The 24911-nt window shown below is 34.9% G+C and overlaps 1 protein-coding gene across 1 annotated transcript; it reads left to right on the top strand.

Annotated features, from left to right (window-relative positions):
* The first annotated feature begins 1098 nt into the window (after positions 1-1098).
* On the top strand, positions 1099-24590 carry LOC135832514 (protein obstructor-E-like). Its single transcript, XM_065345809.1, has 4 exons — positions 1099-1430; positions 16330-16560; positions 16873-17061; positions 24010-24590. The coding sequence occupies exons 1-4, from the start codon at positions 1379-1381 to the stop codon at positions 24462-24464; spliced, it is 927 nt and encodes a 308-aa protein (XP_065201881.1). The 5' UTR covers positions 1099-1378; the 3' UTR covers positions 24465-24590.
* Positions 24591-24911: the final 321 nt, after the last annotated feature.

Genomic DNA, 24911 nt, shown 5'->3' with positions numbered 1-24911 from the left:
TTAGTATGTCTATACCTACAACGGATTTTCAAGACTATCGTAACAAAAATGATTCAAAAAATATATTTTTTCTCAATGTTTTCTTTTTGCAAAAAACACCTCCCTCCCTACAAAAAACCCGCCAAAAAACGATTTCAATCAGAATATTTTTACTATATGTGGTTACCTATTATTTTTTTCAATTTTTTTTGCATTTTTTAAAAAAAATACTTGGGTGTCTATTGATTTTGTGGAACCGGTTTGTTTTATTTTTTTGTAAATATTTTCTTAGCTCAAAAAAAGGTTTCAATTTTTGTTTGGTTTTCTTCAATATTTTTGTTTTTTTTTCAAATGTTTTTTCTCGAAATAGTTTTTTTTTATCAATTCAAAATGAAAAAAGTACCTACTTACTTTAATTTGTTGGTATCTACATTCTTTTTTGGATTTTCTTCCATTTGTTTCAAATTTTTTGTACAGTATTTTTTTCCATGTAATTTTTCAAACCGGATTTTATTTATTACATTGTTGTGTTTTCATTAAGAAATTATTATTCTCTCAGGGAATCAGTTTTCGTTTCTTTTGTTTTTATTTTTTTTCATAAAAATAATAATTTTTTTGAATTTGAATAGGTATTTTCCATGTACCTACTTACCAATGAAAAAGTTCAAAACTTGATTTTCCCAACTGCAAATCAAATTTTTATGAAAAATTGAGCGAAAAACTCGAAGAAAAAATTTTAAAATTTTTTAAAAATGTAACTCAAAAAAAATAAAATAATGAAAAAATAACGTCCATCACCGATTGCAAAAGTTTATCGTATCGAGCGAAATCCCAAATTTTTCTCCACTTGAAAATTCTCCCTTTCCCTTTCATCTCTCATCATAGATACAGATGGGTACAGTACATCCCTTCGACGATCTTCTTCATCCAATGAGCATCGTCGAATACGTAAAGAAAAAGATTAACCATCACAATAGACCATAACGAATTATCTTAACACCTCCCCAACGAATAATCATCTTCACAAACGCATTAATTTTTTTTTATTCGAATCATAAACCCAAACCAGAGTAATTATAAACATACAATAAAAAGGAGAAAATAAACCACGTACAAAACAAAGAGGAACTGATCACGGCTACGTTTCAGCTGCGTGTTCTGCTCTAATGTAATGATCAGTACATCGAAGACTTTGTTGTTGTCTTCTCTTCTGTATTGCATTTAGTTTTCAAGACGCTTCCACCGCTTCGCCAGTCACATTCCATTACTCGTGTGGTGTTCGTTATTACGTCGTCGCATTATTCGTTGTTCCTCCGGAGTAATTTTTTTTTACACGTGTGATACTATCTAACTTTTATTTATTTTTTGGTTCGCGATTAATGAATATTTTGGTTTAATAATGAGCGTCAGCAAGTTTAATTTGTTCGGTGTGTTTGCACTTGTGATATGCGGTAAGTTGATGAGATTTTTATTGAAAATGGAGAAACGAAAAGCTCGCATGCGATATTGGTCTGGAAAATGTGTTCCTTGGTAATATTCTTTTTACTCTGTACCTACTACATAGGTAGGTACCTATCGGCGAATCAAATTTAAAAGTGATAGTGCTCCTTTCGATGGAAATTTCCAGTCGTAGGTATACAATTTCATATGGACATTTTTTTATTGCCTTTTTCGATACGATTAGATAGGTATAGGTCTAGGTACGGCTTGTGGAATGCTTTCATACCGCTATAGGTATCTAGAAGCAGTAATGCCTTTCAGAGATAAAAACCGATCAACAGGTATAACCACCACTTTGTAAAAGATTAATATCTATGTACTCGGATGAGAATCAGAATCTGTATTAACTTTCCATTTCACCGATCAACAGGTATTGTAACCACCACTAGTAAAAGATTAATAGTCTGGTCTAATTACCTCATCCGTTCGCTCAGAATGTAAAAAAGCGATCTGATGACTGATTCTTAATCTAGAAGATATTCGGAAAAAAATAAGCTTGGGTGCCATTTTTTCAAAACCATCGCCTTCCTAGGGGGCCCACCCTCTTTCTTAATAATGCACCTATCTCCCCTTCTATTGGTCACGAAGAACGGAAGAAGGTAGAACAATTTTTTGGATAAAAGTTATTTATTTCTTGAAAGGCTTCTCTATACATTTTTGGTTATAAAAATTTCATTTGGAGCAGCCCTTGCCCCCCAAATTTGAAAAGTCCATTTTGAAAAATATTCAAAATCACATTATTTGCATTTAATGCAGACAATTATTGAAGATAGAGCAAAAGTGATGATCACATAAATTAATCAAAATAAAATTTCCCATTCAGAAATATTTTCAGCTATTCCTCTAGCCCCTTCCCCTCTGAGAATCCCCCAAGAAAAAAAAGTTTAAATCTGAACTGAATAAATCTGTAAGAAAATTCAAATAGTTTAAAAGATTATAATTGAGTTGTTCATTTCATCAATATTTACAGTGGGATATCTAACCAAAACAATAATTTGAGTCAATTCAGGCACAAGTGCCCCACAAAAAAAAAATATGTATAGGTACTAAGAACATTTCAACTTATACCTAAGTAACCAATTGAAGCATGTGTTTCCAAAACGCACCAAGTCCAAAGACCCTTGGGCACAATATATCAAAAAATCAGCCATTTTGGGCCGCAACTTTATGCTAAATGACCTTGCAACCTCAGAATCTTTGAAAATGTTGGAAACACATGCTTCAATTAATGTAACCGGTGAATTAATATTTTTTTATTTTTATTTTTCATTTATTCACAATTCGCGACATTCCAGACAAGAGACAAAATTTACTTCAATTAAGTTCTAAGGGGTACAAATTTTTATGGGTCTAGTAATAGATAATACCAGTTTTAATTCTAGCATCGGCTGAACGAATATTCACATCTTTACTTTACCAACATTAAGTTGATCAATAACACCCAATTTCCATTTTCCTTGTGAGTCATCTTCTTCTATCATGTACTGCTTCGCCAACTCTAGGTACCTATCAGGGCCATAGAGAAGGGGGAGCAAATGGGGCAATTTGCCCTGCCCCTTGTTTTCCAAATGTCCCTCATTTTTTGAAAAAGCTTAAGAAGTTGACAATATTGGCAATTTCAAATGTTCAGTGCTGAACTGACAACTTTAAAATTTGAAGATTGTGTCTAAAATTCTTAAAAACCACTATTTTTCAAATGTAAATTCCCCAAAAAATGTTACCCCAGCGGAGCGAAAGCAATAAGGATAAGGTAGCCCAATATGGACCACTGGCCGATTTCGTTGGCTATGAGCACCACCTAGCGGGAACAAGCTTTATCTAGTGTATTTTTCACAGAAAAACACAATGAGAGCAAAATCAAAGCCCTAAAGTCAAAATTCGCGAACTGAGAGGGAAAAAACGAAATTGATAGGGTCAAAATTTTTTTCATGTTTCACGTAAATCTGGATCCTTGAAAAATTTTCCGGGGAAACGTTATGATGTGATTTATTTTTATAGTTATGATTTTTCAAAGTTCAAAGTTATAGGGTATAGGGTAGCCTAATATGGACTACCTGTAGATTTGCTATGGATTTGACAATTTCAAGACAGTTAAAGTAGTCCATATTAGGGACCCAAAATTTACTTTTCAAATTTTGACTCTTTTCAGGAAAAAATTATTTTGAGCCACTTGGAATTTACTCTTATTGTCTTAATTAAACATATTCTAACGGCATTTCAGCAATTGAACGTATTTTTACAACATTGTAGCCTTTTTGTAAATTAATTTTCAAAGTGGTCCATATTAGGAACCCAAAATTTAATTTTCGATTTTTGACACTTTTCAGAAAACAATTTTTTGGCCCACTTGAAATTTCTGAAAACTTTTACATATTTGGTATATGATAGTAGACAGATGTAGGTACATTTTAAGCTATTAACGAAATTTTCAGCTTAATTACAGCGGTCACAGCATTCAAAAACAAAAATGTGGTCCATATTGGGCGCCCTTACCCTTAGTTGTTTTCTGCTTCTCTTCATGTAATCATGTTCAAGCTTTTAAATTTCAAAACACTCTTCAAAATCAAAATCACATCATTCGTCAAGTTGTCATCATTTTATACAAAATATAAATAAATTTTTTCAAACCTACTGGATGGGGGGGGGGGTGAACATTTTTCATGGAGCCCTCAATTTTTTTTTTTGCCCTAGGCCCTCGATGGCTCTCTATGGCCCTGGTACCTATACAACAAATAGTATTTCTCGGCGTCAAATCATATTTTTTTCATGAATTTGGTGAATAAGCTTTACTTACCTGTACCAGTTATACCACATAGTCCAAAATTACTGTAGAACTTTTTTACAAGAATTCCAAATGTTGGATAATTCGGATCTTGTATCAACACCCAATTCATTGTCAACTGAAATGTTACTTTGATTACAAATGAAATGAGCTGGAGTAATGACATCTTCAAGATCAGCAGACACGTACCTACTTAATCTGAGTGGTCTTGAGTTCAATACATTTTCAATTTCTTTCAATGTTGTTTTCATGTTTTCAAAATTGATCATGCCAGATACTGATTTTTTGATACATTTCTTCACTAGGTAACAAAATTAAATGTTTGTTCGCAGACACCTCAGCTATCCAGAGAGCATTTTCAGGAATAAACTTCTATTTAATATTGTTTTCAAGCAGGAAGGAAACAAATTTGTTGTTCATTCTTAAATTTTCTCTTCAAGTGTGATCAATGAACGATTTAAATTTTCTAAATTGTGCAGCGTTATAAGAAATGATCTTTTTAGGTATGTTTCTCTCTGCAATGAAACCACAAAAAATGATTAAAAAACCTGTAGCTTTCACACTTTCAAGTTTCAGCAAGTTCAAGATGAATAGCTCTGGCAGTTGAACAGGTGAATATAACAATGAAGATTTTTTTAATATTTTGCCACAACATTTGACATACAAAGGACCAATGTAATCAACACCAACATACATAGGTGACTTTTGAGACTCATATCTGGAAGGAAAAGGAGGAAGATTAGGTATGAGAAACAGACCACTGTCAACTCTTCTGCAAATGACACATTCGTTTAACACTTTCATGACAGCTTGTCCACCATTTTTGATACAATATTCATATTCACCACAAATTATAGATAAAATATGTGAAACTCCCGTGTGGATGTATTTAATGTGAATATATTAAGAATATATTCATAATTAATACTTTTACAAAATCATGATCTCGAGGTAATAGCTTGGTTATTTATTCGCAATTTGCGACTTGGGGTTCTCAGAGGAGGATGGGTTGGGGGAATTGCTGAAAAGTGAAAATCTTTCTGGATGGGATATTTTATTCTGATTAATTTATGTGATTATCACTTTTGCTCTATCTTCAATAATTGTCTGCGGTAAATGCGAATAATGTGATTTTGAGTATTTTTCAAAGTGGACTTTTCAAATTTGGGGGACAAGGGTTGCTTCAAATGAAATTTTTGTAATAACCAAAAATGTAGAAAAGCCTTCAACAAATGACTTTTATCCGAAAAATTTTTCTATGTGACCAATAGTAGAAGGGGAGAGGGAAGATATGTGCGTTATTAAGAAAGAGGAGTGGACCTTTGGAAGGGGACGGGTTTAAAAAAATGGCACTCGAGCTTATTTTTTCTGAATATCTTCTAGATTAAGGGAGCCATTTTTTTCAGCTAATTCGACTAGACTATACTATGTACTCGGATGAGAATCTGTACATGGTAACTTTCCATTTCATTCGAAGAGTAAAAGCGCGCCGAAGCCGAAATAATAGAAACTTGAGACCTTCGAGAAGATGAATTAACCTTCTGCTTTGTGTTTAAAATAATGGAATCATTCCTTTGTCGAATAAAATTAAACCCCCTCGTCCACGCGGTCGAAAAATTAATTTCCAGCCACGAATTTTGGAGGCGTTTTCCGTGTATTTTTTCAAGGCCACAGGGTGTTTGAAAATGATGGGCAATTACCTACCAACCATATGAAAATTCGCGCCGCTGGGTGAAATATTTCATCTAATACCTATCGACTATCGATATCTATTGAGTATTGAGTATTGATAGATCGACGTATGGGTATTGGATTCTAAATACCTATCTCGGACCGTAAATAATCATGTATGTCACTGACTTTCAAATTAATGAATCGTAGTTACGTCACCTTATAGGTTCCTCTTCCTTAATGTTAATACTTTTTAATATTTTAGCGTTAAGGTGGAATGAAACTCGTAATACGATGATATTAATTTTCACACTCGCCATTTCTTCGTCTTGCAAGCTTAGGTATTATGTGCTTAATAAATGCTATTTATGCAATAAACATTCGCGAAGTTGAATGAATACCTGAGATTATTAAAATGACGATTCGAACGAATGTGTGAAAATCAACCGCGAGAGATTGATGTTTAACTATAGAGAGTTACGTTTGCTACTTGAATGCAAAATAATATACTTAATGGTGAAAAATGACGTTATTAGCTATAAAATACTCGTAAAGCACACTGCACCTTACGTATAGGTGAATGCAATTTATGTGCATTCAGAGTTCCATCAGTGCAATGAACTTTGCTCGAATTGGCAAAAATAGAGGTGCGGATTCAAATCGAACCAGGACCAAATTCATTCATCTTACTTTCAAAGGAAGCAGAACTGCTTATGGAGGAGAGTCTGTCCTTGATTTCAACGAAGGTCGGATTTTTGGAGAGAGTGCATGTTCCAAGATCCTTGAAATCAAAATTTTAGATACCTGAATGGAGTTTTCCATTTTTATAAGAAAGAAATTATTGGGCAGATATTTAATAGGACACCCTGTATAAATGTGACATCACCCATCATACGCATTCTTCACTCTTCATGTGACACCGATTCTATCTCCGGAAAACGATAATAATCGGATGGAAAAAAATACTTACCTACTATACGTAGGTAAATGAGATCCATCCATGTAAACATGATGTAACTGGAAAGTTCTTTTCAAGGTATTGCACGCGCATAAATTCACGATTTGAACTCTTTATTCTTAATATTCATCAATGGCCGATTGACACCGTGTAAATGAATGGCTAAAAAGAAAAAAAAAACTTCGAGCTAATCATTCGATACCTATAGGTAGCTGGTAGGTACTTAGGTATTACGTAATCGTGGATATTGAACGCTTTAATTAGGTATTGAAGTATGTGGTCTCTCGTAGTCTCATTCATACGAGTAGGTATATGAGAGCTCATTGAAAACTGTATCAATTAATTCTTTAAATTCTTATTGTCGTCAATTTGGATGGACTAAACAGAAAACTAGTGCAGAACATAGTAATGTTCAGGTCAGGGTGTTAGATCCAGTCCAGCTAATTGTTGCCGAGCTAAGCATAATGATCGTCATTGCGCTAAAAAGCATGACGTAGGTCCTTATTATTTCAGATATGAAATATTTATGAAATCCAACGATGATAATTTTTTTCAGTTTCACTGAGATGAATGGAGTTACCTGGTATAAATTTTCAACCAGATGCATAGATTGGGTACATAAACTCGAACACGGAATAGGTAATTCAAGAGACTGCACTGGACGAAAAATTTCCATCTTTCGTTCCTATACTAACAAACTCGTCTATCCACATTTTGAAATGCTCTGCAAATTTCTATGAATAGAGGCATTACCTATCCTATACCCGATAGCTGGCGGATTAAAAATATATAAACGATAGAGAACTACTGCCTATATGTTCACAAATTAATATAAAAAATATAGTTCAGTAAACCGATTTCCTATTACATAAAATATCTAGATTAATATCTTCTCTCGCAGGAAGGTTATTATCAAAATTATGTCATCGGATCGCAGCGAGAATCTGCCTGTTGTATCGGGTCTATTTTTTTCTGCACAATGACTCAGTCAGTGGTGGTATGTCGGACAAAATTTAAAATAAAACCAATCGAGCCACGCGTGTAAAGGTTAAAACAAACATTTATTTTACTTTCGCTGAAGTGCAGCACATTTAAAAGCGTTGCAGCACGTCTGGAATTGGAATATAGGCTCGTTACACTTTCTAGTATTATCTAATAGTTGAAAGTTCACTTTATGCTTTGTACCTTGGGGTAGTGCCGTTTTAACGCTATTTAATTTCATTTGACGATGGTCGCCGCCGCCGCCGCCGCCACCGCCGCTAACCTATTCCCTCGTACACTTATGTACATATTATAGCTAGGTATAAGGTAGCTATGTAGGTACATTACGTTAATTCGGCATTTTAGTGGTATTTCGATCGTATTTTTTAAACCTTACGTAAGCCTAAACACGCAACTTATTTCGGTTTTGGTGCATAATAATGATAATGATAATGCATGAGGATAATGTACAGAACCGGATTCCGGAATTAGCACTTCTGGCTGTGCTCATAAACGTGTATAGGTATAGTAATGTGATGGTCATTTTCAAGAAAATCATTACCGTGTCATTTTAAATCAATTTGGGCATTTCTTTTTCAAGGTAGGATATGATTATACTTGAGTTTAATAGGTAATACGTAGAGTAGGTACTAGGTAGCTAGGTACGGTTTACTGTTTACGTTTGTATCAAAATCTAGTGCGTCCTTTTTGTTAGGATATTAGCACGTGTTCCGAAGTAATGTCCTCAGGAGGAAGAAAGAGAGTATTTTCGAGGTGACCTGTGATTTGAAAAAAAATGTTATCAATTTTTTTCCCTTAAAGGTTTAGCGTCTTTTGAGAGAAGTGATGAGAGCTTTTAAAGTCAGCCATGTATTTCCTTTGAAATTTGACTTCGAAACGAAAACCTAAAATACCAGGGTCATTCTATTTCTATGTAAATTCGACCAAAAAAATGTGATTTTGAAAGTCATGTCTTTCAATTTCGCTCAATTTTTTTTTATAATGTCTACCCGCCCAATAAGTAAGAAACTCTCAATCAGTTTGGTCCCAGTCACTTCAGGGGTGCGTGGGGGGGGGCTTCAATTATTTTCACGTTGTCTCGAGGTGCTCAACTTCAGCAGCGCACTCTCTAAATTTAAAGCAGTCAAATTTCACTGCTTAGCAGTCACGACATTTTGCCTTTTTAAAGCAGTAGTTTTTTTTACTGCAAAACAGTGAAAAATTACTGAGTTGGTCAGTCAAAATGATTTTTTACTGACCAATTCAGTAATTTTTCACTGTTTTGCAGTAAAAAAAACTACTGCTTTAAAAAGGCAAAATGTCGTGACTGCTAAGCAGTGAAATTGACTGTTTCAAATTTAGAGAGCATACCTCCAAAGCCATGATACTTTGATCAACGCTGATTTCACAGTTCAAAAAGGCATTGCATTCTGAACTTGTTGAGTATTTTGAGATTTTCAAAAGTTAAAAGTTCAAATTTCAAAGTGACGCTGTCGGTAAGTGGGAGCTACCATTTTTTTTTTCAAATTTCAAATTATTTATTTATGGAACTGATACAAGAATCAACAACCTAAAATTATCAAAGCTATTTACAACACTATTTGAAAATGATATTTAATTTACAGTAATTTGAGTAGTGCATTTAGAGGTTTCCTATTGACAAAAATTGTGCGTACAACATGCTGAAATGCATGCTTTTTTGCATATCACACCTATGGGCCATGCGTGAATTTGGACTTTTTCAAAAAATCGCATGCTATTCAGCCAGTGAATAGCATATGTGAGGGCGCATACGGAAAGGGACCTTATGACCAAAAGTAAAATTTCACAGGAGGGAGGTTCAAAGTTTTGCGTTATTTCCCTTGTTTCAAGGTAAGATTACATACGGCTATTCCAACTTCGAAGGTCCTATACATACGGTACTACCACACATGCACCCACGCCCTCCAATGACCTGTACTGGTCAAATTAGGCACTGCAAAGTTGATACAGTGAACAATTCAGTTGATATTATCAAGAATTGTAGAGTCTTAGTTTCGATAAAAATCGTTTGCGGCTAATTGTGGCAATGTTTTTCGGTTCAACTTGTGTTTTTTATATAGTTTCAAAATAAAATTAGTTATATATTATTGTAAAATACATTTCATGGGTCGATACTGGTGGCTAGGTGTCTGTACTGATGGATCATCTTGCCGGAAGTCCTGAATTCGGGTTCCGCTACCAGAAAAAATCTTTTATGATTCTTTCCACTCATGTCTTTTTAAAGTCACAAGTTTTTGTAAAATTTTCATTTTTTACGCGTTTTTTCATCTTTTTTTAAATTTTTTGCATCATTTTTCAACTTTTGTGAGTAATGAATTTATGCATGCTTCGCCTCAAAGTAAGAAAATTTGATGAAATGATATAAATTGGGAGCTATGGCGGGTTCCACTCGATTTTTGAAGGGTTCCTACGACAATTTGATGAAGAAAAAGAAAATTGATTTTTTGGTCATAAGGTCCCTTTCCGTATATGCGCCCTCACATATGCTTAAAAGTAAACCAAAAGTATGTACAAAAAGTGCAGAAATTTTAGCAGAAAAATTGCTCAAACTCACTGGCAATACTATCTACTGATTAATTGTGAATTTCAAGACATTCTAATAGATAATTTTTTCAAAAAAGTTGAAAAAAAATTTTAAAATTTCCGGCGCGTGTGGCGATCAATCCTAGGTTCCTGCGATGTGCGGCTGCTTAACTCACTCGGCCACCTCGCAGCTTAATAGATTAGAGGTTATTTTTGCATAAATGTTATCAATTTTTGGACTTGGAAAAATTTTTACTCACTGGTGCATTTTAGAAAATACTTGGTTGCTAGATTGCTTCTGTTTAGCATGCGAAAATGTGCATTTTTAACGCGATAATGCAGGCTTTTACACCAGTCCAAAATCACGCACTGTTATGCATGCTTTTCAGCATAATTTTGTTAATAGGGAATTGATAAGGTCCAACATGTGGAGTCTGCTCAGCCTCCTTGTGTCATCACTTTGGTCTAAAAGAACCACAGACTCACAATTCAGGTATTTATGGAGCCGGTTCACATATGCGTTCGCTTTTCAGTGTATAATTACGTCCACTGGTTCGAGCCGGAAGTCACTTTGAAGTTGCTTATTTGAGACAAACCAAGGAGCCTTAGTTGTGGCTCTCATGAACTTATTTTGGAAACGCTCGATGACAAGGCGATTTGACTTTTTTGTGACACCCCAAATTTCACATCAGGGAGCTACCATTTAAAATTCTAAAAAAATTCCATAGATGTACCTTTTGATGCTTTTTTGAAATATTCAATTTTATAGATGGGATCTTTTAATGAAGTGGGAGAACCCCACCCCCAAATTTGGGCAAAACTTTGAAAAAAAATATGGGGCATGTGATATATCGTATTGTACATTTTTGATGGCGCTGAACACGAATTTGACGTCATATTTTTGATTGGATCCCATTCACAGCCCCCATCACCTCCCCAAATGAGGTAAAAGATCAAAAAAATGGTTTCATTTGCGTGAAACATGAAATAGTATGTTTTCGATATCACCGAACACGAATACAGGCTTCCACTTACACGCCATTTTGAATTTTGGACTTTCAATTTTTGAAAATTTCAAAATACTTAAAAAGTTCGAAATGCAACGACTTTTCGAACTGTGAAATCAGCTTTGATCAAAGTATCATAGCTTTTCCAACCCTGTAGGTGTAATATTCTGGGTCAGAACATACCCCATCTAGATTTCTGTACTGCTGAATACTTTAGAGTACATATTTGCATATTATTAGTAGTGCGACATGTTGATAGCGTATTATTATACTCGTACCTACATAATCTGTCAAGGTTACCCATTACAGGCAATTCGTTATTAACTTGGCTATTTTTTTTTTTTTTTTTAATAAAATAAAATTTATATGAGACCATTTTTAAAACACAATTTTGAAGTATACAGTTGAGAAACTGTTCATTTTAAAAATTACCTCCGGGTTTCTATACCTACCTACTTGTATTTATGAATTAGTGTGGTCTCTTTGGTGTTTTTTTTTTTGGTTGTTGTTGTTTTTTAAAAAATTAATTCTAATAAAGTACCTATTAGATAGATACTTACATACTCTAAGAAGAAATCAAATCAAGGAAACATTATCTTGCTATTCTGTTTATGTACCTACATATTTATTTAATTTTTGATGCAATATTTCTTATATTTCCTAATTTTTTCATCAAGTGGATCTATTTATACCTACCTACCTATACCTACTTACCTACATTTCTCAGAAATCTACAAACACAACTAAGTAAAATTATAGAGCGTAGGATTTCAATTTTTTCTATTTCTTTTGGTGGCGAAATAAATGCTTTAATTATACATGCAAAATATGCAGACGCATGCGGAGAAGTTTATTTTTGTTCCAGGTAATTGTCCGAAACGTTGACTATCCTATTCAAATATTTCTTTATTCATACTCATCACTTCCAGGTCAGTGGTGCATTTTAAGAGGAAAATTGCACCCGATGATTAAAGATTATATAATTTCATGTTAAAAGGTATTCTCCGTACATCGGAAAGTACATACATATAAAATTTTCCATCTTCTTACGTACACATTCAGGAAGATTTGGATGGTTTCTGATCTTTTATACTTGAGCTCGCATGTAAACTTTCATAAGAATGGTTCAACCAAGAAGAGAGTCGAGTTTTTCAAAATTTGACTCGAAATATCCCACTGATTAAAGCTTTCCAAAAGAATAAACAGAGAAATTGTTGTTGAGCAAACAAAAGATAAAGAGGGGCAACAAAAGCAGTTTATTCCCAGAAATCAATTTTTTTAGGGGCTTGAGAAACAAAAATCCTCAGGAAAATTCGCTTTGAAATTTCAATTTTTGTATTATTTTGTGAAGGAAACGATGCGATGGAGGAAGGGTCAAAAAGCTATGCGCTCCGGGCTGTTTCTGGTTCTCGACATGGGCTTACTTTTTGGAATAAACAAAGTAAGGTATGCCTGAGCCATAAAGAAATTATGAAACTTTGTTTCTTGGTTGGATAAGAAAAAACGAAAAAAATGAAAAATTCATTTATTCAGCTTACCTATACATATTTTTCTGAAGTTTTGGAATAAATATAAACAAACTGGGAAAATAAATTTTTACACCATATTCTTATTCAACGATTTGAGATTCTTGAAAATCATACAACAACTGTATTCCAGAGGCATTTTTAGAGCTAGAATGAATTCCACATTCTTTTAAACGGTTAATCAACGATGCATCAACATTGCTCGCGCATTCAAGACTCAATTTTTCAAATTGAAGGACTGCGAAAAGATGGTGAGGGAGGGGGAAGAGGAGGGATTGCTTCATGATCATCCTACATGGTCGCGGGGCGTATAAAGATCTATTGCAACCCCCCCCCTCAGTTTTTTTTAAATCGATGTAGGTATTCCAGTTTGAAACATACTTCTGTGCATCGATTTCATACTTAACTAATTTTAAAATTTTAAAAATTCACGCTTCCGTCTCCGTTTGAGGTAGAAAGATAAAATTAATAAATCCAGTTGACACCCTATTTTTTGGTATTATTCTGAAGTGGATTGCAGGCAGTTTCAATCCATTTTGTAGCCTCCTGCGCCTTTTTAGAAACTTAAGTGTTTTTAAAAATGCTACAAAATCTGTCCGAATTAACTTTAGCACGTACTGGACAGAGTAAATTTCGGCTTTCCAACTCCACTTCGTGAAATTTTGTAGAAATTTTAAGTTTCAAAAATCTACCAAAGGCTCCAGTGCTTTTTAAAAAGTCACTGGAAGCTCTAAAACGACTTAAAATCCATCTGCAGTCGACTTCATAGGGTATTGAAATTAATTTGCAAAATAAAGTTCGGCCTTCCAACGGCATTTGATGAAATTTCTAGGAAATTCAAGTTTTAAAAATCTGCTGCAGACTCCAGAAATTTTCAAAAAGTCGCTGGAGGCTCCAAAACACCTCTAACCCATTTGAAGTCGCCTTCAGAGGGTGTTAAAATTGCAGTGTAGAGTAAATGTATTTCAATTTTCCATCTCCATGCATTTGATGAAATTTTGTGAAAATTTTTTGTTAAAAAACCTGCTGGAGCTGGAGGCTCCAGGAATTTTCAAAGTCTTCAGAGAGTACTAAAACTGGAGTGCAGAGTGAATTTCAGCTTCCCGTCTCCATTTTGATGAAATTTTGTGAAAATTTGCTGGAGGCTCCAGGAATTTTTAAAAATTCACTGGAGGCTCCAAAACGACTTGAAATCTACCTGAAGTCGACTTCGTAGCGTATTAAAATTAGTTTGCAGAATGAATTTCGGATTTCCAACTCCAGTTGATGAAATTTTGTGGGAATTTCGAGTTTCGAAAATCTGCTGGAGGCTCCAGAACTACTCAAAACTGGTTGAAACAGTTTCCAACCAATTTGGCTGGTCGAAAATAGGGTATATCCCAAATTTCAGCTTTTTAGGTCAATTTGGTAAAATGTTGATTTTTTCCCTCATTTTTGGCCAAAATTTGATTTTTAAAAATTCACCAAAAATCGAAAAAGACACTTTAGCACTTGAAATTTTGAGAGGTGACAAGGGTTAAATACTAGATCCTTATGCGCCCCCCCCCCCACTATATCTATTCAATTTGAATGAAAAGTAAAAATAATATTGTTATGTAGTATAGGTACTTAGGTAGGTACATTTATGTATTATGATGCAGATCCAAGGAGGGAGGGAAAAGTCGTTTCACGAACACCCATCATTATTTCTATCTTCTTTCAATATTTTAGTTTGAACCAAAATTGGAATTTAATTTCAAACTCATTTAATAAAAATTCTCGTACATGGTACCCAACTACCTGTATCCTTATACGCATTATACCAAGCTAATTGTATCCTACATTACGTAACTTATCCAAAAAATTATATTTATTTGAAAAAAATTACAATATATCATCTCGCTCTCCAATTAAAATTAAATACGTATTTCCAATGAATGTTCATTACGTAATTTCGTCAGCTCTCGAATACGTACCTACTACTTACTTACTTTAGAGAATTAACTGTATAAATAATATTTCGGATAATAAACCTCTCACTGATGCTATTAAATTAAATTATTATAAATTGCCTGTTGCCTCTAAAATGTGTAAATTTGGATAATAAAAAAACACACACGCGTTCGAGCTTGATTTAAGTAGGAAAGGTATACCTATACGTACGTAGGTACTCGAGTGAGTAAAAAAGATTAATTACCAATTTAAAAATCACCTAAAGGTGCGAAAAAAAAATTGGTGTAGGAATACGGGCGACGACGCGACGTGACGTTAACGTATTTTTCGTAGTAGGTAGAGGTATTATTTTTAAACTTATTATAAATTAAATAATTAATGTAACGTTATACAACAATCGTATGAATTGTAATAGGATGGGATGGGAGCTTGTTTAATGTTAATTAATTATTACTCGTTGGTATAGGTTCAATAAACTGCGTGAAGTGCGATGATAAAGATGACGCTTCGAGTATACCTCTACCTATACGTGTTCATGCAATAGGTATACACGATTGTTGGTGAACAAGTCCTTGATAATACTCGTATTACCAAGCTCCGAGAGTCAGATCCATAGGTACTATTATAGGTAGGTAGGCCATGATGTAGGTCATGTGAGATGTGCATTAGAATGCATTTCGGTGAAAATTTACCTACCTACTCAGCACACAGTGGTATAGATGATCAATTGATCATCAGCATCGTGATTATTATAAAAAAAAAATGCTGCTAGGGCGATGATTTATTATGCATTTGTATTCGAGAGACGATGTATAGGTAATAATGATGGTTGAAAGATGCACAATATACTTAGCTAATATATTTTTAAAGATTTGATAACGCTTATAAAAGAGTATTATGAAAACGGACACTCTATATTATGGTAAAAAAAAAATGGTATTACTTTCTCTCGGTGGAGGACAACGAGAGCTATTTGTCTTTCTGATGTTTCTGTCACCGAAGTTATCCGTTGGGCATAGTTGGTTGTCTTTCAGCTTCCCGTTCTGGCAACACATCTTCCGAGAGAAAGTGGTCTATTCAGTTAATCGTATTGATATAGAAGGCTATTTAACTTTCGTTATCATAAACAATATTACCATAGTCGTGTAATTTCGTAACAAGGGCCAATATCGCAGAGCTCCAATTTATACCTATAGCGTAAGAAAATGGGTCAGCTGGATTATGATTGTTTTTTCGTATTTTATTTTTTTTCTTTATCATTCTCTACACTCGTACCTACGAGTAAGTAGGTATACTTGTGATGGGGAGAATTCTCACAGAATTTTTTATTGTTACTTGTCTAGTTTCCTAATAACGAAAAAATAAATCAAATGATAAAAATATATTTACGCATTTGTTACGTAATCTCGCGTGTGTTTGCTGTTACAGTTAACGCTCAACAATTGAAGAACAGTAATATCCAAGAAGATCCTTGCAAGTCGAAGAGTAAAGTAGTAGGTGATGCTACGTACTGCGATCGGTACTGGGAATGTGTGGATGGTCAACCAGAATTATACGATTGTCCTAATGGATTGGTATACGCTGGAAAAAACCGAGGCGTAACCGAAGGCTGTGATTATCCATGGAGAGCTAATTACTGCGAAGATAAACAATTAGCAAGTACGTATGGAAACGCATTCGCCATTTTATATAGCATAGTACATAATTTGGAAAGCGAAAGTGCTCCGTTCAGACCTTTGATGTGCCATCTTTTTGCACTTATATCTACCTACGTTCTGGATGGGTCGTAGATGGGACCAAAAATAGATAGGTGCGAGTATTCTCTCATCTCTGCATCCTACTGTACCAAAATTTATCGCGATTTTTACGCTTAACAGCCTACATATCCGGTACATTGTAATTAGCCAGTGTTTGTGTAGGTACCTATTTAATACGACGTAGCGTATTCATAATTATTTTTTAATTACACAGACGGACCGATCTCCAGAGAACACTGCGACTGGCTGTACGGTATTTTTGGACATGAAACCAGTTGCACAAGGTACTGGACATGTTGGAATGGTACTGCTACCGAACAGCTCTGTATCGGTGGATTACTCTACAATGAAAATACCCGATCGTGTGACTGGCCCGAGAACGTCGAAGGGTGTCAAAAACATCGTAAGTAATATACATATGTACGAGTAGTAGGTATAATATAAGAGTAAAATGTACTCATATGATCGACATAGGTACAGTGAAAGCCGCCCAATGTTACGTTTGTCCCAGCCCTGTCCAATTTGATAACATTAAGCGGCTGATAACACAAACCAATTGAAAAAAAAAGTCAATTTTTTGGACAAAATTTTTTACAGTGTTCAGTTGGGCATAGTTTACAAACACATTCTACCTCTACAAAGTACATCAACAGTCATTGAACTAAAATTTTGTAAAAATTGTCAAAAAAAATGTTGAAAATAGGTAAAACTTCAAAAAATTAGAAAAAAGTATTAAACTTGATAGGTATCAATCAAGAAAAACTTCTGAAATTTTAGAAAATTTAGGCAAAAACAGTGTGAAAAAGTGTTAAAAACATTTTAAAATTACATAAGAACACGAAAAAAATCATTGAAATCAGTTAAAAATTATGACATTATCACATGCTACAATCACAGTAACCAATGGAATTTCTATGTATGTAATTAGATATAAAATATTGGGACTGAAGGATTTTAATAACCTTAGGCAATTGAAAACATTAACTATTATAGTAATAATAATAAGCGGCTTTCACTGTATTAGGTACCCTATTACAATACCTTGCGGATCAGTATAGGGTCATTCCACCTCAATTTGTCCAATGTTTTTGAGTTGTATCCTTTGATTTTGCTCAATTTTTTTTTTTACAATATCTACCCATCCAATAAGTAAGAAACCAGCAATCAGTTTTTGGTGCCAGCTCTCTCAGGGGGTGGGTGGGAGGGCTTCAATTACTTTAACAATGTCTTGAGGTACTCAACTTCTGCAGTGCATACCTACAAAGCTATGATACTTTGATCAAAACTGATTTCACAGTTTGAAAGGGCATTGCATTTTAAACATTTCAAATATTTTGAGAAGTTGAACTTTCAAATTGAAAATTCAAATTTCAAAGTGGTGCTGTAAGTGAGAGCCAGGCTTGTTGGACTGGACCGATGACTGCGACCAGCCCCAAAAATGCTCACAAAACCAAGTGCACCTGACCAGACCTCAGCCCTCTAAAACAAATTTATGTAAATGAACCAAACGGATGACCCTCTTCAGAAAAAATACCCGGGACAGACTGAGACCAAAGACCTTTTTAAAAAATTGGACCAATGACCGCGGTTTGCACCTCAGTTAGGTCCAATTTTTCAAATGTATAATGCCATTTTAGATGCCTCGTCGTCATCCTGGTTCCTTGTCCTTTACAGGACATTGGAAATCACATTTTTGTGGTACCCTAACCGGGTGAGGCGAATGCCTATTGCCACTGTGATTATTCTAGGGAATCAACGTTACGTATTTTGAGCTTTCACGTAGTAGTTTCCAGTTGCTTTCTACGCTATCTACAAAGTAGCTCATACATCACTAGCTGGGTTTTTACAACCCTGAGTTCCGTAAGCACCACTACCTATTGTTTTTGCTCAACCAGTAACAGCTTTTTGATACCGGCAACAGATTGCGTGCATTTCTGTTGCCTCTGCTGTTCTGGTGCTCGGAGCTTAACGTGTAATAGATGTTAAATGCACTACAATGTATACATTACACGTTAACACCTGCGTCTCTAGGGGGATTTGAACCCACGATCTCTTGTTCAGAAAGCCGTGGCTCAACCCACTATGCAACCGAGCGTCTTTAGATGCCTATTTCGAATAAATTTCAAGTATAATTCAATAATTTCTTCCAAAGTTTCAATGTTCTGAAAGCAAAAATCCCATTTTTCAACTCATCTAATGTGTTAGGATCTTTTTTTCTTTCTGGAAAATGAAGGCCATTTTTGGACCAAGGCTGACCCATGTCCAGGATGAAAATTTCTTGTCAGGACCAGACCGGCCCGACCTACAAAGACAAAAAATGTAGTACAGAATGACTGGACTGGACCATTTGAAAGCTTCAAACAAAGACCTTGATTTTGGAGGAACCTCAAAACCTGAGCGGTCCTATACAAGCCTGGACTGAGAGCTAAACCATTTAAAATTCTGAAAAATTTGTCCATATAGATGTACCTTTTGATGCTTTTTCAAAAAATATTCAATTTTCGAGATGGGATTTTTTTAATGGAGGGGGAGCACCAGACTCCTCCTCCCCCACACTTGGACAAAACTTTCAAAAAAATCTGGGGTGTGTGACATAAGTAGGTATTAGAGCTGAAAACGGTTACACTACCCGCTAACCAGTATCTGGTGAAAATACCGGCTAAACCCGCTAGTGGCAGGTATCAAGTTGATTCAGGTGTAGATAGTAGCATATATATAGTGAGCACAACTCGATTGATTTTGAACTTAGTCTGCGCACGCACCCCAAAACTTGATAATGCATAAGTGGGAAGAGTTACGCTTCGACACATGTCGTTGGTATGTATGATTGACGTTTGACAGTGTTTGATGACAATGATGACGTCATGCTGGTACACCAGCAACACATTCAACTCGCCACAAGTTATAGTGTGAACCCATGTGAAATTTTTTCAACTCGCTACCAGCTACTAGCGAGAAGCGAAAATTTACAGTAGAGTTCAACGGGTACCCGGATTGCCGATTTTCCGGGTTCAACCCGGAAAGGAATCGGCTACCCGGGTACGGAACCGGGTAGTGGAAAACAATGAAAAATGCGACGTTGCCGAATCAAGCTGACGAAAAAATTTCATTTTTATATTGGGATACTAGCGGAATTTATTTGAACTACTCAAAATGATTTCATTTTTTGAAAATTTTACTACCCGGGTCGGAACCGGATAATTTTCAGACCCGGGTTGGAACCGGATAATTTTCAGACCCGGGTAAGAATCGCGGATCCGGGTACTCGTCGAACTCTAATTTACAGTATGGGTACAGTAGTTATCCACTGTCGGCGAGTACCGTTTTCAGCTCTAATAGGTATGCATAAGTATATTGAATTGTATGTTTTTGGTGATGCCAAACACAAGTTATAATGCTTTTGGTTATAACGCTGATTTCCTCTGGCCCCTAGACAGTAGACAACCCCATTTAAACCAATGTAAAATTAATCGCGATATAACGCTCATGACTAAGCGATTATTCAGGAAAAATCACATTTTTAAAGTAATTTTGACAACAAAAAACTAATTTTTTGCAACAAAAAAGCTTACTTTCATGTAAAAAAATTCTTACTTTCCAAAAAATTTTGGCCGCATGAACAGTTTTTTGCAGTTTTTGCAGTTTTGATTTTAGGTATAAAAAGTAAAAAAAACTTTTATGTCAAAATTTTGCCAAAAAATCTGTTTTCCAACTTTTAATGGTTTCAGTTCATACAAACAAGTAAAATTATTTTTGATTTTGCCAAAAAAGTGAGATTTTCTGATAACCTTATCAAACTTTAATCGAAGCAGAAGCTTGATTACCTACAATTCTTACAAGAAAGGCAGGTAAATAACTAAATACCTATCTAAAGTTTTTACAAAAGAGTAGAGTTCTAGATTAATCGCCATAATCTTGAGAAGAACACTGAAAAGTAAAATTTTTCAAAATTTTGGATAAGCAACTGATTACTTTTTGGAAAATTTGGAACAAAAAATCAAGGCTTTCTGAAAATTTTGACCACAGAAAACAGGTTTGTAAAACTGACATACATAGGGTAAATGTGCCTAAGTTTGCGCGCTTCCTAAGATTGCGCAGTGACGATTTCTCATAACCAGTAAGAGTTACAACATTTGATACCGCCTTTACTTGAAAGAAAAATCAAAATGACCATACCTAACGATTTTTGGTGATGGTAGCACCAAGTGTTGCCAACTGACGAGCAAAAAACTTTTTTTTTCAAAATTTTTTATAATTTTTCCAATAAAAGTGGCACGCGACAATTTTTATGGAAATGGCAGTAGAAATCTAAATAAGCTATTTTTAGATTCGTCATTGTCTGGGGATTATAACAAGCACATATTTCAAGTGTTTTCTGCTTTAATTAGGTTTCAATTTTTCAATTTTTAAAAATAACACCCCTGTGCCTAAGATTGCGATTTTTATTTTTTGCTACTTTTCTAGACTAATAATGATACTTTTTGAAATTTTCATTAAGAATTCAATTCATTTGAATGAAATGACACCTTATATACGTATATCGAGTTTACTCCTTGTCAAAAGCTAGGGAGAAATGGGTGTAATGCTGGAAATTCCAGATATGAGCGCATTTCCAGTGCGGTTCACTCAGAAGTTTCAAATCCACGTTCATGTGAGACATTTGGTTTGCTTTCATCATAAATTAAACAATATTGACGAATTTCTATGTTTTTCACTGGTGCACAATCTTGGGAAGGTGAATGCGCAATCTTAGGAAGGCATATTCCTAAGTTTGCGCATTTGACTTTTTTTAGTTTTTGGTCAAAATATCAAAAACTAAATCGATTAAAAATTTTATTTCTGGCGCAAATCATAGCCAAATGTTTGAAGAACCTTCTGTACAAATTTCAATATTCTAGCTCCTTTTCATAAAAAGTAGTGGCTGTTTGAAAATTAGGTGCGCAAACTTAGGCACATTTACCCTATTTATATTATTATTTTTTTTGAAGATTTTGCCCAAGTTTGGGGAGGAGGTGCTCTCCCCTCTATTAAAAGATCCTACATATTTATATTATTATTTTTTTGAAGATTTTGCACAAGTTTGGGGAGGAGGTGCTCTCCCCTCTATTAAAAGATCCTATCTTGAAAATTGAGTATTTCAAAAAAGCATCAAAACGTACATCTATAGGAATTGTTTAAGAATTTCAAATGGAAGCTCTCTCTTACAGCGCCATTTTGAAATTTGAACTTTCATGAACTTTCAACTTCTGAAAATTTCAAAACACTTGAAAAGTTTAAAATGCAATACCCTTTCGTACATATGAAATCAGTTTTGATCAAAGTAGCATAACTTTGGAGGTATACGCTGCTGAAGTTGAGTACCTCGAGATAATGTGAAAATAAGTGAACCCCTCCTAGGGTTTCTTACTTATTGGATGGATAGACATTGTAAAAAAAATTGAACAAAATCGAAAGACATAGACATGACTTTCGAAATCGCATTTTTTTTAGTCATATTGACATGGAATAACCCTACAGTATAGGTACCTACCTATAATTGCTACAGGTATACCCATGCTTAAAAATCTAAATCCATACCGAACCAGTCAGTAACCCTTGGCTGGTGGTATGAGCCATGTCGCAACAACTCTGACTCAGATTCGAGTTTTTTAACGAGCAGTGTCAACTGAGACAAATGTGCCGAGACCGAGAGACGATGTACTATGCATTTTAATAAGATCTCTGCAATTTTCGCACCATAATATACTCTTCAACCATTCAATCAGACATCTATAATATGCGCAGATTAATTAGTTTTTTCGCTGGTTTACGAGTAGGTACCTACTAGACAAGACACGAGGAGTGAGAACGTGACAGCCTGACAGGGTTGGGCTGCAATTTCTCAATGTCTGGGTATCATCCGGTTTCGCGGTATTGATCCAGTTGGAGAAAAAGCAACGCTTTGTTTGGCAATTTAATTAGCCTGGGCTGTAACCGCGAGAAGAGGTCGTTGTGTTCGAGAATTATTGATGAGAAACCTATGGTATCGAATGCAGTTTTTCTTCTTTTCGATGTCGTTGTTGATGACTGAGTTAGTGAGTCGGAGTTGAAAAGCTATGCTATATATGGATCAGAGAAAGACAATATGTACTCGCATACGTATGGAAAAATTTTTTCATCTTCATTCGCCAACTAGAACAGAATGAAAAAATACAAACTTTCTCACCTCAATTTAGAAAAAATCTGCTCCTCTAGCAATCTAACAATAATTTCCAGAAAATTACAAAGGATAGTTCTGAAAATACGCATAAATGGCCCGAACGAAGCGAGGGCAAAAGCACTCGAAAGACGAAAATTCACAAAAGTACCGTCAGTGCGCCAATGAAAGGCGTTGACGTAGGCAACTTATTTGTCATATGCCACCTAGCAATTTCTCGTGGGAGGTGTCTTCGTCTATTCACTTGTCACCTTCGTGTCATTGGATCACAGTGTTAATATTTAAAATGAATAACGAGTAGTTTACACTTTAGATAACACGATTATTACCAAATCCAAAAAAATAGTCAAAGAAAAAAAAATCAACCTCGAAGTTGAAAATAGAATTGAAGATAGATACGTACGTCAGTGACTTATAAAAAAAAAAAAAATTACAAGAAGAACAGAATATCCACGCACAATAATTTATACTTGAAAAAAAAAGACGAAGATCTTATACTGAACTCGTTGAGTGGAAAAAATTCGAAATTCATTACAAAATCACCTACAATTTGTGGTTTAATCATTCGACCTTGACAATGATTACAGTTATGGAAATAGAATATTTAAATTAATTTTTTTCCATTTACCGTTAAAATTTATAGATTGCTTTTATGTACATGGTGACTCGTTTGTATGTAAATTTTTTTCAAAAACGTTGATATTCGAAACTATGTATTCTCGGTGTAGGTAATTTCTGGTTCTCACATTTCATCTAGAACAAGCATAGGTATCTAGATTTACTTACTTATGTACTCCATGTATAACTGTGACGTAAACCGGTACTCTTAGGTATAGGTATGCCTACAGTGGTGTAAAAAATTGGGTAAAATTTCTCTTCTGCTGCTTATTTATGTATTATGCTAACCGCAGATTTCATTTTCATTGTCACGTTCAAAAGGATATCGCGGTTTTTACATTAAAATACAATACGTAGGTACAAACGTGTTAATCGAAGAGTGAATTAATTAATCCATATTTATACGCAAGGTATTGTAATCGAGTAGGTACTCGTATTTATCCAAAAATAGTTAATACCAGTCGATGGAAAGTTATTGCGGTAGTGAAGAAAAGTCGCCAATTAAATAGGTACTAATCACGTTAAATGATTTTACAGCTCTCTGCAACGAAGATCCTAACGGTAACGTACCATTGGGTAAATCATGCAACAGATACTGGCAATGCCAAGGTGGCTACCCAAGACTGCAAAGATGCCCCGCCATGTTGGTATTCGACAAAAGATCACTTCGTTGCGTAGTACCTCCAACCGAAGACTGCGAAGTACCCACCACTCCTCCACCTAGTCCAGACGAATTACAAGAAAACGAAGACGAACAAAACGTTCCTCTGCCAGCTCAACCAGCCCCAAGACCAAATCAAATTAGTCAAGCTAGACCTCAACCTCAACCTCAGCAGAGACCACAGCAGCCTCAACAACAAAGGCCGCAACAATTCCAGCTGCCGCAACAAGCCGCTCAAGTGCCACAACAACCCCAACAAGTCCCTCAACAGAGGAGAGAAGAAGCTTTCAATACGCAGCCATTACCTATCAGATCGAGAGCTAGAAAATGAATTAGCTATAGATGATTAAATTAAGATTATTTTTAAGGTAAAATAAGTTATTAAGAAATAAAATAATATATTTTGTAATGTGTATTAATTCATTTTTGTTGTAAAAAATTTATATTTTTTTCTATACGGTTTTGGTTTTTTGTTTTCTTGTTTTATGAAACTAGGTACCTACCTATCGCTACTGGAATGTTGAGATAATTTTTCGAAGGGAAATTTGGTGTGTTGGAGGTTTTTGATTTGCCATGCCAAATTGATGAATACTTTTTTCCCGAAACGTCCTGATTCTCCCTTAATTGGACTTGGAAAAATTATAGGTGATTTTTACATTTTATGACCTGGAGCCTGTTCTAATTGATCAAATAAAGTCAAACTTGGGGAATGGGGTTCTTTTGGAAGCTAAAAGTGGCCCCTGCAGTTGGAAGGGTCAAAGTTGAAAATTACAGAAAG

This window comes from Planococcus citri, chromosome 1, assembly GCF_950023065.1.
Source record: "Planococcus citri chromosome 1, ihPlaCitr1.1, whole genome shotgun sequence".
Classification (NCBI taxonomy): domain Eukaryota; kingdom Metazoa; phylum Arthropoda; class Insecta; order Hemiptera; family Pseudococcidae; genus Planococcus; species Planococcus citri.
Note: the sequence above shows the minus strand (reverse complement) of the source record. Positions and strands in the feature narration are given on the sequence as shown.